Source organism: Mustela putorius, unplaced genomic scaffold, assembly GCF_011764305.1.
Source record: "Mustela putorius furo isolate JIRA1106 unplaced genomic scaffold, ASM1176430v1.1 tig00003866_pilon_pilon_pilon, whole genome shotgun sequence".
NCBI classification, from domain to species: domain Eukaryota; kingdom Metazoa; phylum Chordata; class Mammalia; order Carnivora; family Mustelidae; genus Mustela; species Mustela putorius.
The window spans coordinates 2065392-2083597 of record NW_025422018.1 but is presented as its reverse complement, the minus strand read 5'-3'; the positions used below and the strand labels follow the sequence as shown (position 1 = coordinate 2083597).

General features: G+C 34.7%; 1 protein-coding gene and 1 long non-coding RNA gene across 2 annotated transcripts in view; one reads left to right on the top strand and one right to left on the bottom strand.

The window, feature by feature from the left end:
• The window catches only part of ABHD18 (abhydrolase domain containing 18), a 49970-nt gene that overhangs the window by 26036 nt on the left and 5728 nt on the right, over positions 1-18206 (bottom strand). The window contains exons 2-6 of the mRNA XM_004747927.3: positions 13150-13258; positions 12432-12516; positions 4985-5085; positions 307-385; positions 120-204 (exon numbers count right to left, since the gene is read on the bottom strand). Coding sequence (XP_004747984.1) covers positions 120-204; positions 307-385; positions 4985-5085; positions 12432-12516; positions 13150-13241 — 442 coding nt within the window. The 5' untranslated portion in view covers positions 13242-13258. The remainder of the gene's footprint in view (positions 1-119; positions 205-306; positions 386-4984; positions 5086-12431; positions 12517-13149; positions 13259-18206) is intronic.
• The window catches only part of LOC106005371, a 63519-nt gene that overhangs the window by 41025 nt on the left and 4288 nt on the right, over positions 1-18206 (top strand). The window contains exon 2 of the long non-coding RNA XR_001178679.2: positions 14383-14507. This is a non-coding gene — a long non-coding RNA (uncharacterized LOC106005371). The remainder of the gene's footprint in view (positions 1-14382; positions 14508-18206) is intronic.

Here is an 18206-nt window from a genome sequence, read left to right as displayed (position 1 = left end):
ATTTTTTGAACTGACAAGTAAATTTAACTGGTTTTGAAAAGCTGGTTACTATGTATCATTCTTTCTGATGACTAAATCTATCAGTAAATAAAAGATTTCTAGGTATCACAAAAGGATATAATAAGGGTTTTCTAACAACAAAGAAGCCATTCGGGCTTCTTTAATCATAGGACGAGCCATTAGTGTTCGTCGTCTCCAGTAATGCTACAGAAAGAAAAGATGACATATTTAAAGAATATAATAACCACATCTGTGTTATACAATATGTTAACAAATAGGGATTAAGTCATTGTAATAGAGTCTTACATGATCTCCTGTTCCAGCAAGATGAATGCATACAGGTTTATATTTGCTGTTCCATTCTTTAGGAACAATAAGTTGGAACCTATTTAAAATAAAACAGATCTGTGAAATTATCTTTAAAAGGTTTTTAATACAAACTTTCAATTTGTAAAAGTTACATAATTAAATTATTTAGGAGAGAAGATCATTCAGAATTTTAACATTCATATTACTTGATTAATGTCTGCAAAAGGCAACTAAGATATTATAAATTTGCTTTGTGTTAGCGTATTAAAACATTCAGTACAATATAAACACAGAATTTACTGCAGTCATTTTTACCTTGTTCAATACCACAACTTTATAAATGCATAATGAAATATTCTTATTTTGCAGTGAAATCAATACATCTGAGTAAGTCTTAGAAAAAAACCAACTCTTTAGATAGCTCTGCTTTTCCTCCTTTTAGGAACAATGCTTAGTTGTACAAGCTATTGATGTATCAATAGAATAGTCTGTTATCAATTTTGTTTTTCAATTTGGAGAGTGTAAAAGCAACTCATAGCAGAAAAAAACAGTTTTCCCTATTTGTTATCTTCTTATCGCAGTATTTTGCCTTTCATTTAATGTCTTCTTCCTATAGAACTTATTTTTTAGTTGTGGTAAAATACATGTAACATATTTTTCCATTTTAATCATTTTTAAGTTGTTACAGTTCAGTGACATTAAGTACATTTACATTGCTGTGCAATAATCACCACCATTCATCTTCAGATCTTTATTTTCCCAAACTGATTTACTTGTCTTTTTAATTTCTTTAGCAGTAGATATTTTAGAATTATTATCATAGTATAATACTGCACTCAGTCAACTCAAGGTTTGACCTTAGATAGCTGTATTCTCGGGCAACATAAACCTCAATTCTGAGCTTATTTTGCTTGGACAGGGAACAATATCACTAGTTATCTGTTATTAGTAAATTATGCAATACAGAACACAGACAAGTACATTCAGAAGAGTTCAATGGTTATTTCTGTTTTGTGCTCATTAGTTCTCATTGAGAACTAATTCTCAATTTGTAATCTCATAAAACTAGCAATGTTAACAACTCTGCTCGTTTTACATTCTCAGAACTGTACTGCTTATTTATATTTTCATGATTTGTGGGAAATGAAGACATTTAAAAATGTTTTCCACAGAAAGCTGGATATTGCTGCTATTTTTCCCCCTTCTGTCCCATAGCAGTGCTATTCTGTCCATAATGAACATAAAGGTTTCATTATGGAGAACAGCTTTAAATTAAAAGGAATCTTTTATTACAGTAATAACAACCACTTATTTAGCAGAGGTTTATTAATTAGTCTGTCTGCTCTTATTATAGTATCTTCTCACAGAGTATTTTCCAATGCCCATGATAAATGGGTATAGTTCATATGAGCTTCTCTGCTATAGTTGATTAGTTGGTTGGGCCTGGAGTAGGCCAAATTAGGGCAATAAGATTTGTTCTTTTGGTAATCTGGAAGTAGGACAGACCCTAGATTCTGTCGAGCTTTTGGACATGAAAGCTCTGTTGGAGGTGTGGTAGCTATTTTTTGTCAGCTGCATGAGAAACAGAGAAAGTCAACCTATCCACAAATAAATGGCATGGATCATAAAGAGAAGTAAGAAACCATAAAGCATGCAGGAAAGGGAGGTAGGGGAAGTATCTATATAGATCTTAATGGCTTTCTATTTTCCTTCTAAAACCTCTCTTTAAAGAAAAATAAGATAAACATATATTATTAGTTTCAGGTATATAACATATAACATCTTGGGTACCCAAAAATGTGCTCAATATCACTAATCATCAAGAAAATGGTGTGTTATAAAAAAAGACCCCGGAATACCAAATACCAAAAGCAAAACAACAATGAGATATTATCTCACACCTGTTAGAATGGCTGTTACGAAAAAGACAAGAGATAACAAGTGTCGGTGAAGATTTGGAAAAAGGGAGCCCTTGGGTACTGTTGGTGGGAATGTAAATTACTGTAGCCACTACGGGAAACATTATGGAAGTTCCTCACCATTTAATATGATGCTAACCATGAGCTTGTTACATATAGCTTTTATTATATTGACATATGATCCTCCCATAAAGTTTGTTGAGATTTTTTATCCTAAATGGATGCTGAATTCTATCAAATGGTTTTCCTATTTCTATTGAGATCAACAAATGATTTTTATCCTTCATTTTGTCTATGTGGCACACAATATGATTTGTCTACCCCATAAACATATAGTGACTGATTGACAGATGTTGAACCATCTTTGTGTCCCTGGGATAAATCCCACTTAATCATGGTATATGATCCTTTTTGTGTATTGTTGAATTTGGATTGCTAGTATTTTGGGGGGGATTTTTACATCTATGTTCAGTAGGAATACTGGCTTGTAATTTTCTTTTCTTATGGCTTGTCTGGTTTTGGTATCAAGGTAATGTTGGCCTTGTAAAGTGAATTTAGAAGGATCCCTCCTCTTCAATTTTTTCAAAGAGTTTTATAAGGATTATTATTAATTCTTCTTTAAATGTTTGGCAGAATTCACCAATGTAGCCATCTGGTCAGTCCTCAACTTGTCTTATCGGGAAATTTTTGATTACTATTAAATCTCCTTATGGGTATCTTTTTAGATTTTGTATTTCTTCATGATTAAGTCTTGGTAGGTTGTACATTTCTAGGAATTCATCCATTTCTTCTAGGTTGTCCAATTGGTTGGCATATAATTATTCACAGTAGTCTCTTATGATTCTTTGTATTTATGCATTATCAACTATAATGGTTCCTCTTTCATTTCTAATTTTACTTGAGACCTCTCTATTTCTTAGTAGTCTAGCTAAAAGCTTGTCTGTTTTGTTTATCTGTTCAAAAAACACAGTTCTTAGTTTCATTGACCTTTTCTAATATTGTTATAGTCACCAATTTATTGTCTCTGATTTATACTAATTTCTTCCTTCTACTAACTATGGGCTTAGGTTTTTGTTGTTGTTGTTGTTCTTTTTTTGTTGTTGTTGTTCCTGGTGTAAACTTAAGTTGTTTATTTTTATAAAAGATCTTTCTTTTGAGGCGCCTGGGTGGCTCTGTGGGTTAAAGCTTCTGCCTTTGGCTCATGATCCCAGGGTCCTGGGATCAAGCCTTGCATAGGGCTCTCTGCTCAGCAGGGAGCCTGCCTCTCTGCCTACTTGTGATCTCTTATCTGTCAAATAAATAAAATCTTTTTAAAAATTTTTTTCTTTTTTCTTAATGTAGGTGTTTATCACTATGAACTTCCGTCTTAGAATTGCTTTTGCTATAATCCATAAATTTGGGTATGTTGTTATTTCTATTATCATTCGTCCCAAGGCGCTTTTTGATTTCTCTTTTGATTTCTTCTTTGATCCCCTGGTGTTTTGATAGCATGCTACAAATATTGTGAGTTTTCCAGTTTTCTTCTTATTTCTAGTTTCATACCAATATGGTTGGGAAAGATGCTAGATATGATTTCAATTTCTAAATTTAATAAGATTTGTTTTGTAAATAATATGATCTATTCTGAATGCCCCCTGTGCATTGTAAAAGAATGTGTATTCTGATGCTGTTGGAAACAATGTTTTGTGAATGTCAGTTAAGTCCATCTGGTCTAATGGATAGTTTGAATTCAATGTTTTCTTACTAATTTTCTCTCTGGATTATCTATCCATTGTTGCAAGTCAAGTATCAAAGCTCCCTATTGTTATTGTACTGCTGCCTTCAAGTCTGTTAATTTCTTTTATATATTTAGTTCCTATGCTGGATGCATAAATATTTATAAATGTTATAACCTCTCATAAGATTGATCTTTTTATCATTATAATGACCCTCCTTGTCCCTTATCCAATCTTTGTGTATGGTATAATATAGCTACCTCTACTTTCGTTTGATTTTCATTTGAATGGAAAACTTTTTCATCTCTTCAGTTTCAGTCTGTGTACATCCTTACATTTGAAGTGAGTCTCTCTTTAACAGAGAGTGAGTAAGCCAGCTCAGCAGGTTATACTTATGTAAGTAATCTCTACTCCCAATGTGGGGCTCAAACTCACAAACCTGTGATCAAAGCGTCACATGCTCTTCCAACTGAGCCAGCCAGGTGCCCCTGAAGTGAGTCTCTTATAGACAGCATACAGTTAGGTCCTAGTTTTTAATCCATTCAGCCACTCTAAGTCTTTTGATTAGAGAATTTAGTTGATTTACATTTAAAGTGATTATTGATAGATATGAATTTACTATTGCCAATTTGTTTATTGTTTTCTGACAGTTTTATTATTTTTCTGTTCCTTCTTTTTGTCTCTTCCTTTGTGATTGGATGACTTTCTCTAAAGGTATGCTTATATTTATTTCTTCTTACCTTTTATTTATCCAGTAGGTTTTAGCTTTGTGTTCTATCAGGCTTATACAAATCATTTTATACTTATCATAACAGTCTATTTTAAGATGAGAATGACTTAAATTTGAATACATACTATAAAGCTCCATATTTTTATTCTGTCCCAACCCATGTTTAATGGCAGCAATGCCAAATAATGATTGTAATTAATACTAGCAATTAAAAATAATATGGCATTGATTTTATTGTAATTATAAATACAAAAATAACTTACTACAAAAAAATAACTTACTACTTTAACTTTCTGAATAAAATTTCTTACCTTGCAATAACAGATTCCATTGGCATTATATCAGGCACATAGTGGGCCATGGGGGAAACAAAGTGTCCATCTAGGATCTTACAGTCTGATTGCTCTTCAATCTAAAAGAAAAGCAAAACCAAAATGCATACATGTAGACTAAGATATCTTGGTCTATCATACATGTTTTCCTATTAAAAAAGTTCTATTCAATTAAAAACTTTTTATCACTAATGACTACATATTCTTTTGCCTCAGTCAGCCTGCTTGCTTGCTTGCTTGCTTGCTTTCTTTAGATTTATTTTAGAGACAGACAGTAAGCAAGTTCAGCAGGTAGGGGCAGAGGGAGAGAAGAGTCTCAAGCAGACTTCCTGAGTGCAGAGTCTGATGTGGGGCTTGATCTCACATCCCTGGCATCATAACCTGAGCCCAAACCAAGAGTCTGACACTTACCTGGCTGTGCCACCCAGGTTCCCCTCCCCCAAGTCAGCTTCCTAAAGACATGGCTCTTATACACATTTCTTTTCCTTTCATATCCTTTACTACAGGCTAATGGAAAAGTACACTAAAAGGTGTCTGAGTGGTTCAGTCAGTTCAGTGTCTGCCTTCAGATCAGGTCATGATATCAGGGGCCTGGGATGGAGTCCTGTTTCTCCCTCTGCCCCCTCTCCACCTCATTTGTTTTCTCTCTCAAATAAATACATAAATAAAAATTTTTAAAAAGAGAAGTAAGCTATAAATAAAGCTCATTTGTACAACAGCATGGAGACAAAATAAAATACTAGCTATAAGAACTTGAAAATATAAAAACCATAAGAACAATTTACAAAGAAACTGTAAAAATAATTTATCAAAATCAAATAAGGGTTGACTTAATGCTAAATATGTTAGAATGGCTCATTTTAAGAAATCCATTGATGCAAGGCCCCTGGGTGGCTCAACCATTAAGTGTCTGCCTTCGGCTTAGGTCATGATCCCAGGGTGCTGGAATCAAGCCCCACATAGGGATCCCTGCTCGGCGGGAAGCCTGCTTCTCCCTCTCCCACTCCCCCTGCTTGTGTTCCCTCTCTCTCTGTGTCTCTCTGTCAAATAAATAAATAAAATCTTAAAAAAAAAGAAAGAAAGAAATCCACTGATGCAATGAGTCATGTAAATACATTAAATAGGGGAAAATATATAATTACATATATAGCAAAGGCATTTAATAACTTAACACCTAAACTTGCCCCTCCTCAAATAGTTATTTTTTTAAAGACTTAGTTTTTGAGAGAGATAACATGAGCATGAGGAGGGGCAGAGGGAAAGAATCTCAAATAGACTCCCTGCTGAACATGGAGCCTGACATAGAGCTTTATCCCACCATCCACAAGATCATGATCCAAGCCAAAACCGAGTCAGATACTTAATCAAATGAGCCACCAAAAAATATTTTTTATATATTTTATGTTTTTTTAAAGATTTTATTTATTTTAGAGAGAGAGAGAGAAAGTGAGCACAAGCATGAGCAGGGGAAGGGGCAGAGGGAGAAGCAGATACTCTACTGAGTAGGGAGCCTCACATGGGGCTCAATCCCAGGATACTGGGATCAAGACTTGAGCCAAAGGCAGATGCCCAACTGAGCCACCAAGATGCCCCAAGTTATTATTATTATTTTTTTAATCTTTATCAGGTCAATAGTCAAAATTAAATAAGCAGTAAACACCACATATTTTCATTAAAACTGAAAACAAACCAATAACTGTATATGTGGAATGAATATATACATATATATATTTATATATATACACACACACACACACACACACGCACACATACATGCATACATATCCAGCTCATTTTTTAAATTAACATGTATTATTGGCCCCAGGGGTACAGGTCTGTGAATCATCAGGCTTACACATTTCACAGTACTAACTATAACATCCTCCCCAATGTCCATAATGTGGACACTCTATCCTTTCCCCCACCCACCAGCAACCCTCAGTTTGTTTCATGAGATTAAGAGTCTCTTATGGTCTATGTCCCAATCCCATCTTGTTTCATTTTTTTTCCTCCCTACCCACAATGACCCCCTGCGCTGTCTCTCAAATTCCTCATATCAGAGAGATCATATGATAATTGTCTTTCTCTGATTGACTTATTTCGCTTAGCATAATACCCTCTAGTTCTATCCATGTCGTTGCAAATGGCAAGATTTCAGGGTTTTTTGATTGCTGCATAGTATTCAGTGTGTGTGTGTGTGTGTGTGTGTGTGTGTGTACCACATCTTCTTTATCCATTCATCTGTTGATGGACATCTAGGTTCTTTCCATAGTTTGGCTACTGTGGACAATGCTGCTATAAACATTCAAGTGCACGTGCCCCTTCGGATCACTACATTTGTATTTTAGGGTAAATACCCAGTAGTGTGATTGCTGGGTCATAGGGTAGCTTTATTTTCAACTTTTTGAGCAACCTCCATACTGTTTTCCAGAGTGGCTGCACCAGCCTGCATTCTTGCTAACAGTGTAGGAGGGTTTCCCTTTCTCCGAATCCTCGCCAACATCTGTCATTTCCTGACTTGTTAATTTTAGCTATTCTGACTGGTGTGAGGTGGGATCTCACTGTGGTTTTGATTTGTATTTCCCTGATGCCAAGTGATGTGGAGCACTTTTTCATGTGTCTGTTGGCCATTTGGATGTCTTCTTTGCCAAAATATCTGTTCACGTCTTCTGTGCATTTATTTATCAAGCTCATTTTAAAACACAAATTTTAGTCAGTAGTGTCAATATCTTATATTAAATAATCCATTTTTTTTTTAAAGATTTTATTTATTTGACAGAGATCACAAGTAGACAGAGAGGCAGGCAGAGAGAGAGAGAGGGAAGCAGGCTCCCCGCTGAGCAGAGAGCCCGATGCGGGCCTCAATCCCAGGACCCTGAGATCATGACCTGAGCCGAAGGCAGCGGCTTAACCCACTGAGCCACCCAGGCGCCCTAAATAATCCATTTTTTTTTTGCAAATGACTTAAAATGCTACTTTATCATGAAGTAAATTTTTTTAAAAAGATTTTATTTATGTATTTGACAGAGAGAGCAAAAGCAGGTGGAGTAGCAGAGGAAGAGGGAGAAGCAGGCTCTTACGGAGCAGGGAGGCTGATGTGAGGGCCCTATGATCATGACCTGAGCTGAAGGCAGATACTTAACCAAGTGAGCCACCCAGGCACCCCTATCATCAAGTAAGTTTTACTAAATTCTGGCCACTTATTTTCAATCCTATATTGGTTCTTATTAGCATATCTTTTTTTCCCCAGGTTTTTTTTTTTTAAGTTTCCAAGTTTTTTTTTTTTTTTTAAGATTTTTATTTATTTATTTATTTGACAGAGAGAAATTACAAGTACACTGAGAGGCAGGCAGAGAGAGAGAGAGAGAGAAGGAAGCAGGCTCCCTGCTGAGCAGAGAGCCCGATGCGGGACTTGATCCCAGGACGCTGAGATCATGACCTGAGCCGAAGGCAGCGGCTTAACCCACTGAGCCACCCAGGTGCCCCAAGTTTCCAAGTTTTAATTTAAATTCTAGCTAGTTAACATACAGTGCAATTCCAGTTTCAGATGTAGAATTTAGTGATTTATCATTTAACATACAACACCCACAGCAAGTGCCCTCCTTAATACACATTACCTGTCTCACCCATTCCTCTATCTGCCTCCCCATTGGTACCATCAATTTCTTCTCTATAGTTAAGAGTCTGTTTCTTTGCCTCCCGCCATTTCCCCCCCTTTGTTCATTTGTTTTGTTTCTTAAATTCCACTTGAGTGAAATCATACAGTATTTGTTTTTCTCACTGACTTATTCTGCTTAGCATAATACTCTCTAGCTCCACCCATGTTGTTGTAAATGGCAAGATTTCATTCTTTTTCATTATTAATACTGCATAATATACATACACATATATGTATATGTTTATATATATGTATATATCCCCCACATTTTCCTTATCCATTCATCAGTCAATGAATACTGGCTCTTTCCACAATTCGGCTATTGTTTATAATGCTTATTAGCCTATCTTTTATCTGTACCAAATCTTGCTGTTTTAATCATGCTGCAACTTTATACCTATTGGTAAATGACTGAACTAGGCTTTACGTAACACTCTTCTTTTTTAGATATTCCTGATCTGATCATACTCTCAAGGTCCTTCCCAAAATAATCTTAGGATCCTTCTACAGACTTTAGTCCTAAACTGAATATTTTAATTAGGATTGCACTGCATTTTTTGAAAATGGTAAGGAGACCCAATGTGTATGACATGAAATTTCTAATCCAGGAAGTTTTTACATTTTAGTCATTATTGTACCTCCTATTATAGTTTTAAAGTTTTCTTTTTGTATAATTTAGAAGAATAAATTATTTGATAAAGGAGATAGTACAGATTAATGTGAAAAGGTGTAATAATAATTCAACAAATAATGCTGGGACAACTGGTAATTTTATAAGAAAAATAGGCAATTTTAGAACCATACATAATATAGATTTAAAAATTAAGCTATAACTCAACAATAAAAAGGTGAATAACCCAGTTAAAAAAGAGGCAATGATTTGGAGCACCTGGGTGGCTCAGTCCCTTAAATGTCCAAGTCTTGATTCAGCTCAGGTCATGATCTCAAGATCACAAGATCAAGCACCACGTTGGGTTCCACAACTGGTCGGGAGTCCCCTTCCTTGAAATTCTCTCTTTCCCTTTCCCTCTGTTTCTCTGCACCTTGCCCTGTGATCACTTTCTCTCTCTAAAATAAATAAATAAATCTTTAAAAAAATGGGCAATGGTTTCACAGATATTTCTTCAAAGAAGATATGCAAATGGCCAGTAAGCACATGAAAACATGCTCAACATCACAATCATACCAAAGGAAAGGCATACCAAAAATCACAATAAAATATGTTTTACACCCACTAGGACAGCTGTTTAATACAAATATTAGTGAGAATATGGACAAATTGGAATCATTATGCATTGCTCATGGGAAAAATAAAATGGTGCACTTTGGAAAACAGTTTTCAGTTTGTCAAAAAGTTAAACATAGATTTACCATATTATTCAGAAATTCCAGTCCTAGATATATACCTAAATAACTCAAAATATATATCCACAAAAACATTTACACATGAATGTTCATAGCATTATTATTTGTAATAGTCAAAAAGCAGAAACCTAGATGTCCATTAACTGATAAATGGATAAACAAAATGTCATGTATCTATATAATAGAATATTAAACAATAAAAAAATGAGATATTGTTAGATAATATGGATGAAACTTGAAAATTAGCTTAGTGAAATAAACCAGACACAAAAGGCCTCATATTATATGATTCCATTTATATGAAATGTCTAGAATCAATGAATCCATACAGACAGCAAATTAATGACTGCCAGCAGATAGGAGGCTGTGTGGAAATGGGAAATAACAGCTAATGGGTATATGGTTTCTTTTGGGGGAGATAAAAATGTTCTGGAAGCACGTAATGATAGTGGTGATGACTGCATATCTTGGGAATATAGTAATAAAAACAAAAACACTGAATTATACACTTTAAAAGGGTGAATCCCATGGTAGGTAAATTATATCTCCGTTTTTAAAAATGAAGAGAGATGGTGATGGGGAGAACAGAGAGGAAGGAACTCTTTTCAAGAATGCATTCCAAGGGGCGCCTGGGTGGCTGACTGGGTTAAAGCCTCTGCCTTCAGCTCAGGTCATGGTCCTAGGGTCCTGGGATCGAGCCCCGCATTGGGCTCTCTGCTCAGTAAGCAGCCTGCTTCCCCTGCTCTCTCTGCCTACCTCTCTGCTTACTAGTGATCTCTCTCTGTCGAATAAATAAATAAAATCTTTAAAAAAAAAAAAGGGGGGGGGGTACCTCAGTGGCTCAGTGGGTGAAAGCCTCTGCCTTTGGTCCAGGTCATGATCCCAGGGTCCTGGGATGGAGTCCCGCATCATGCTCTCTGCTTGGCAGGGAGCCTGCTTCCCTTCCCCTCTCTCTCTGCCTGTCTCTCTGCCTACTTGTGATCTCTGTCAAATAAATAAATAAAATCTTTAAAAAAAAAAAAAGAAAAAAGACTGCATTCTAAGATCTTAACAGTAACTCTTCCTTGGGAGAGAAATGGAATTAAGTGATGGAAAGTGGCAGAAAGTTACAGTTTTGGTTTTTCACTTGGTATGCTTTTAATTTAATAGAAATTAAATAGATTTTTAATAGAAAAAAATAGCAATAATAGACATATTTAGCAAAATTTGAGGTAGAAGTGTTCTAAATCCAGAAGCTATAGAAAGAACAACTATATGATATAGACAAGGGATTTCCAGTTTATAAAATTTTGTTTTTAGCAGTGGAACTGCTTTGAAAAATGAAATCTTCTGAATATATCTAATACATGTAAGAGATGAAAGCAGAGTTACTTTGGCAATGATGGACGTGAAATAAATGCATTCCCCCCCAATAATACCTCAATTATTCAATTATATAAACCTAGAACTGCTTTACAGAAAAACATATGGTTGCTAAAAAAAAATAAAAATTAAAAAAAAAATATTTCAAATGTATTTTCTCATCTTCTCTAATGCTACAGCATTTTCTTTCTACCATTCTCTCATCAATTAACTACATCCCATAACATTTCCCTGATGTTATTTAGAAGCTGTTTTTGGGTGCGCCTGGGTGGCATAATCAGTTTAGCATCTGCCTTCAGCTCAGATCCTGATCCCAGTCCCAGGATCCAGCCCTCCATCAGGCTCCCAGCTCAGTGGGGAGTATACTTCTCCCTCTCCCTGTGCCCCTCCCCCTGCACTCTCTCTCATTCACTCTCACTTTCTAAAATAAATAAAATTTTTTAAAAAATAGAATCTGTTTTGGTAATTTCTCAGGTGCCGATTCTCCAACTAGAATACTTCCCTATATTACTTAAAGTTGTTCTAAAATGTTGAATAATTTATGTTAACCCTCCTAAAGATACCTAAAGATACAAAACAAGGCTCAAAAAAATAGAGACTTAAATATTTTCTTGTATTTAGGCAAGTACTAAATATATACTCTTAATTACAAGCATCCTGCTAGGACATACATAGTATTTAATTATATTACATGAAAAATCTATACTGCACTTATGTTTTAGTGTTTTCTGTTAGTATAGTCTAACATTTAATTTACTCTTTTTTTTTTTTTTAAATATTTTTACTTATTTGATAGAGAGCCAGAGAGCACAAGTGGAGGCTCAAGGGTAGGGTTAGAGGGGCACCAACAGAGGGAGAGGGAGGCAGACACCCTGCTGAGCAGAGAGCCTGATGCAGGACTCGATCCCAGTACTCTGAAATCAGCCCTGAGCCAAAGGCAGATGCTTAGCCAACTGAGCCACCCAGGCACTCCCAACCAATTCTTGACACATTTATGTTAAACCAGAATTTCTGTTAACTTTATTTCTTTCATTTAAATACCTTATCAATGTATACTGGATAATCACTTGAAACCAGATTCTGACATCTTTCTCGATTTCCAATCATCTTTCTGAATTCGAAGAGTCTATTAAGGGGGAAAAAAGGAAAAATTCAGTATGCCCATTGTATTGGAAGTGTATAATCCTGAAAAATTTGCAAGTCCAGTTCATAAGCTATATCCAAATTTAATTTGAATCATTAAAGAAAAAGATGAGGCTATTGGCTTTTATTCAAGCTGGACATTTTGTCTCATAAAGTATGTGAGAAATATCATTGTTCAAAAAGCAATTAACACATACAAGACTCAAAATTAAAGGCATAAATCCTGAAAATTCATTTTCTAAATATTTCCATGAACTACAGTATAGCTCAGTTTTATAGCTATTACAGATTCTACTTACTCGAGGAAGCTCAGTCCCTGGAAACTCTAAACAACTTAAAAATCATTAAAGTTAAAAATCTAATTTGTATTTAAGACCTCTTTAATTTAAAAATTGCTTTTAAAATAGGTCAATTTATGATTATATGGTTTAAAACTCAAGAGAAATAATTAAAAAGACAAAAGACAACAGGAAATAATGACATGTTTCATATACTTTTATGTTTAACTTGCCAATCACTTTATATTTATAGTAAAGGATTTTATCACTGAAAAAAAAAATTGAAATGTTTACTACAACAAATTTAGAATAAGCAAATTCGGGAAAAAAAAGTTTACCTTTTGAGATCTTCTGGCCTCCCCCATCCTCTGATAAAAAGTTTTGTGAGGAGAAGTCTCCGGTATAGAATATCTAATTTGCTCACACCCATTAGTAGCAAACAAACATCTATAAGACAGGATTTAAAATTACTTTAAAATATTTTATTTTAGGCAGCAGGTCAATTTCTTAACCATCTCTTTAAATATCAGGTAAAAAATAAACATTGATCTACTCTCTTTGCAACTTTCAAATATGTATTTTTAACTATAGTTACCATGCTGTACATTACATCCCCAAAACTACTTATCTTATAGATCTTAAAAGTACGCATCACAAAAGAAAAAGTTCATAACTATGTTAGGTGATGGTGTTAAACTTATTGTGCTCATCATTTTACAATATATACCTATATCAAATCATTATGCTGTAAACCTTAAGCTAACAACATGTTATATATTAACTATACATCAATAAAACTTGAGAAAAAATAAAAGACTGAGATTAAATGATGTACCTTGAATTATTCTCTTGGATATAAGATATAGAAAAAAAGAAATGGGATAAAAGTAGAGAAGATATACTCTATTCCTTTAGGGAAGGATCTTCCCATCCTCAGCAGAGTGACTAACAGTAACACTCAATATTTACTGGATAACTATTGGAGGGCTATGTAGTACTGTATTATCTGGCAGGCACCATTTTATAAAACTACAAACTCTCTCTCTCTCTCTCGTTTAAACCTCCCAGCAACTTTATGAAAAAAGAATCTATTACCCCAAGATGAGGAAACTAAGCCACAGAGAAAACAGGTGATTTATCTAAGATCACACTGCTACTGGTAGGCAGAGCTAAAACTGAATCCCTGACACATAGCAATTTCTAACTATTATTCTACACTGCCTGTCTACACTATAGTGCACGAAAAGCAATAATTAAGCAATGCTATGTTGGACCACTTTTCTATTTTTTCCAAATATTTCTAAAAACTTTATGTTTTGATTTTTAAAATATCCGCCTCAATCTTTTCAATTTGAACAGTGTAGTTTTGACTTGTGAGCAAAATCTGATTCAGTTTCAGAGTTTATTCTATTTAGAAAAATGGAAAATGGAAATGTGCACTTCCATCAGTGAGATGTAGTAAGTACTTATTATTCTGAATGTTTTCATGGAATCACCACTAATGTTTTATACTTTTACTCTTTGATCTGTAACAAAATATGAGTTTAATTTAATGTTCTTTGTTCATATAGGTATAAAATCTAACCCATCATCCAAATGGGCTGGCACTTTATTTTTATGACTGGACCAGAAAACCAAATCCTTCATATTGCCTCTCACAACTCTCAGGATCATGAACAAACATTTACTAGATAAGGTACTTGTTGAGCAATATAATCTATAGTATTTAGCATTTTTTAATTTTTAAATTAAATTTTAAAATTAATTTTTAAATTTAATTAAAAATTTAATTTTTAAATTTAAAAATTTAATTTTTAAATACTACTTTAACTCTCTTTCTCCTAATTCTCTTTCTCCTAATTCATGTGTTATTCAATTTTCATTCTTTTTTTTTTTTTCAATTTTCATTCTTTTTTTTTTTTTTAAGATTTTATTTATTTATTTGACAGAGAGAGATCACAGTAGGAGAGAGGAAGGGAAGAGATCACAGAGAGAGAGGAAGGGAAGCAGGCCCCCTGCTGAGCAGAGAGCCCGATGTGGGACTCGATCCCCAGGACCCTGAGATCATGACCTGAGCTGAAGGCAGCGGCTTAACCCACTGAGCCACCCAGGCGCCCCTTCAATTTTCATTCTTGATAAAAATTTGGTTTCGGCATAATCATGCAAAGAAAATAACCCATAATGTATATCCAGCTTTGTTTATACTATTTATATATACCATCATAAATAAATAAACTAGTATTCTGATTACTAGACTACAATGAATTATCATCAATTAGTTCCCCAAAGCTAAACCATTCTAGGATGGCCTAACACAAATTTAAGTTTCTGAACTTTTTAAGAATATTACTTTAAAAAAAAAATTTATTTATTTATTTGACAGAGATCACAAGTCTGCAGAGAGAGAGGGGGAAGCAGGCTTCCTGCTGAGCAGAGAGCCTGATGCGGGGCTTGATCCCAGGTCCCTGGGTTCATGACCCGAGCTGAAGGCAGAGGCTCTAACCCCCGAGCCACCCAGGTGCCCCAAGAATATTACTTTTTTTTCATTTAAGCAAAAGGTATTTATTAAATGCTTACATATGCCAAGAATTATTTTAGGGCATGTGTTAAAAGATGATCGAGGCACACTGTTCATCTCACAGATCTTTTACTTTAGTGGAGGAAAACAAATTACTAAAAAAAAAAAAAAAAAAAAAAAAAAGCAAAGAGTAGATAGATGATGACAATACTATAATGATAATATAACAAGAGAATGTAATAAATACCAGAAGCCTCCTCTGACAGTCAAAAAATGTCCCACTTAACCAAAGAGGTAACATTTAAGGCAATACCATATAATAATAAGATTCGGCCAAGACTTTAAACTGCTAATCTAATTAAAATCATATACTTCCTCGTGTCTACTAATGGACAATGTTCCAATGAAATCTGTAAGAACTATCTATTTTGTAGGTAAAGGTAAAGGACAGGAACAAATAATTTATGTAAGAGGAAATTCAAGAGAAGTGATTATGTCTCTTCTTTATTTGCTAATTTAGATGCTCACTATAACAATTTAAAATTCAAACAATACAGAAGTAGGTATAGTAAAAAAGGAAGAATAATCTTGTTTCCATTACTTCCAATTCTACTTTTCAGAGACATTTAGTGCTAACAGTTTGGAATCTTATCTTATTGACACTGTTTATTTACCTACACAAACTTTAAAAAAACTTACTAGTTACATTACATATTTTTGGCAGTAATTAACAACATAAAAATATATAGCGTAGGAGCACCTGGGTGACTCAGTTTGTTGAGCATCCAACTCTTGGTTCCAGCTCAGATCATGATCTTGGGGTTGTGGGATTGAGCCCCACAATTGGCTCCATGCTCAGCACAAAGTCTGCTTAAGATTCTCTCTCTCTCCCTGCTCCCACTCTCTCTCAAATACCTAATCTTTCAAAAATATATACAGAGTAAAGATGAGAAATCTTTCTTCTTTATTTCTACTAAGTTTCCTCTCCTCCTAAAAGGTAAACACTACATTTAAGGCTGTATACCTGTGACCTCTATCCACTCATACATGTACACATATTTTAAGAGTTTTGGTGTATTTGTTTTTAAACACAAAAGAGACCAACTTCATTATTTGTCTTTTTCCAATGTTGTCCTGCACCCTGCTGATTTATAGGACTGTCTCATTTTTTTCTACTAACAAATGAGCTTAGACCGTTTATATTTATTACTATGATACCTTTTGGGTTTAATTCTTTTAGATTTCTGGTTTTGATTTTCCATTTTTAAAAAAATTATTTACATTTAGTTGTCTTATATTTGAGTGTATATAAATTTGAAAGAGATATATTTAAGGTTCAATATGTCATAATGCCTACCTCTACCATGTGACTTTGAGCAAGTTACTTATCCTTTCTGTGAGTCATCTGTAAAATGGGGATAATAACAGTACTTATCCCTTAGGATTGGTATAAGAAGTAAATGAGTTACCATTTGTGAAGCATTTAAACAGCACCTTGCAAATGCAAGTGCTATACCTACAACTAAGAGCAACAATATTACTGATTATCCACATCGTGGGTCTCCTAATCAAATGGGCAGCCACCAAATGTGGAGTAATCCAATCAGATGGAGGCTCGGGGCACAAGTGCTGAAAAAATTCATCCAAGGCAGAATAATGGGGGTAAAAGTTTACTGAATACACTGCAAGGAAGTGGCCTGCAGGATAGCAAAGCAAAGACTGCCACAAGACAGTGGTAGGAGGCCACAATTTGAGGGCAAGGTGAGGCCATACAGCACTTATGGAATTTCCCCTTTTTTGGTAATCTTAAGGAAAGTAATCTCAGGTTATCAAACATGGGGCCTGGGAGAGGACAGTGGGCAAAGGGAAAGGAAGAGAGAGAATCTTAAGCAGACTCTCTGCTGAGAGCAGAGCTCCAAGCAGGGCTTGATCCCAGGACCCTGAGATCATGACTCGAGCAGAAATCAAGAGTGGGATGCTTAATTGACTGAGCCACCCAGATGACCCAACTAATTCCTATTTTTTAAATCTAGAGGTCTTCAGGGTGCCTGGGGGCTCAGTGGGTTAAGTGTCTGCCTTCAGCTCAGGTCATGATCTCTGGGTCCTGGGATGGAGCCCCACATTAGGCTCCCTGCTCAACGGGAAGTTTGCTTCTCCCTCTCCCTCTGCACCTAACCCATGCTTGTGCTTTCAATCTCTCTCTCAAATAAATAAATAAATAATCTTTAAAAAGAAATCTAGAAATCATCTATAAACTTAGATCTAGTTCTAAAACCTATATCCCATTTTTAAAAGACCTTTCAAGCAGCTCTTATAAATGTTGTTTTAGTGTTTAAATGTCTACAATGAGTTTTCCATATACATCCCATTTATGTTTATCATAACTTATAAAATATCCTTTTTATAATATAACCAATAGTGTGTACAATCCATATATAACTTAGTAACACTTATTATTTTTTAGTCTTTCCATCCAGAGTTTTGTTTCCTCCATTAATATTTTATTCTATCCTTTAAGTATTTTTATGAAGCATGTTACAAGGCTAACAAATTATTTATTTGGAAGGATTCCTTTTTCCTTATACTTTTTCTTTGGATGAATATTCCTATTTCATAAGAAACAGTTTATTCTAGATTTTTTCCTTCAATCCCACAAGTTTTGTACTAGAATTACATTCCAGGAATGAGTGTATCAAATTCTTAGGGGAGATTTATTCCTCTGTGATGGAATACACATCTCTCCACCATGCCATACCATTTCTCCAAATTCTTATAAGCTAAGCCATATCAGAAACCCAAGATCATAAGTCATAGAGTGAAAAAGTTCCATGCATGTTACCAACTTTCAGGATTATACTCCTTAATCTATTATCCTAA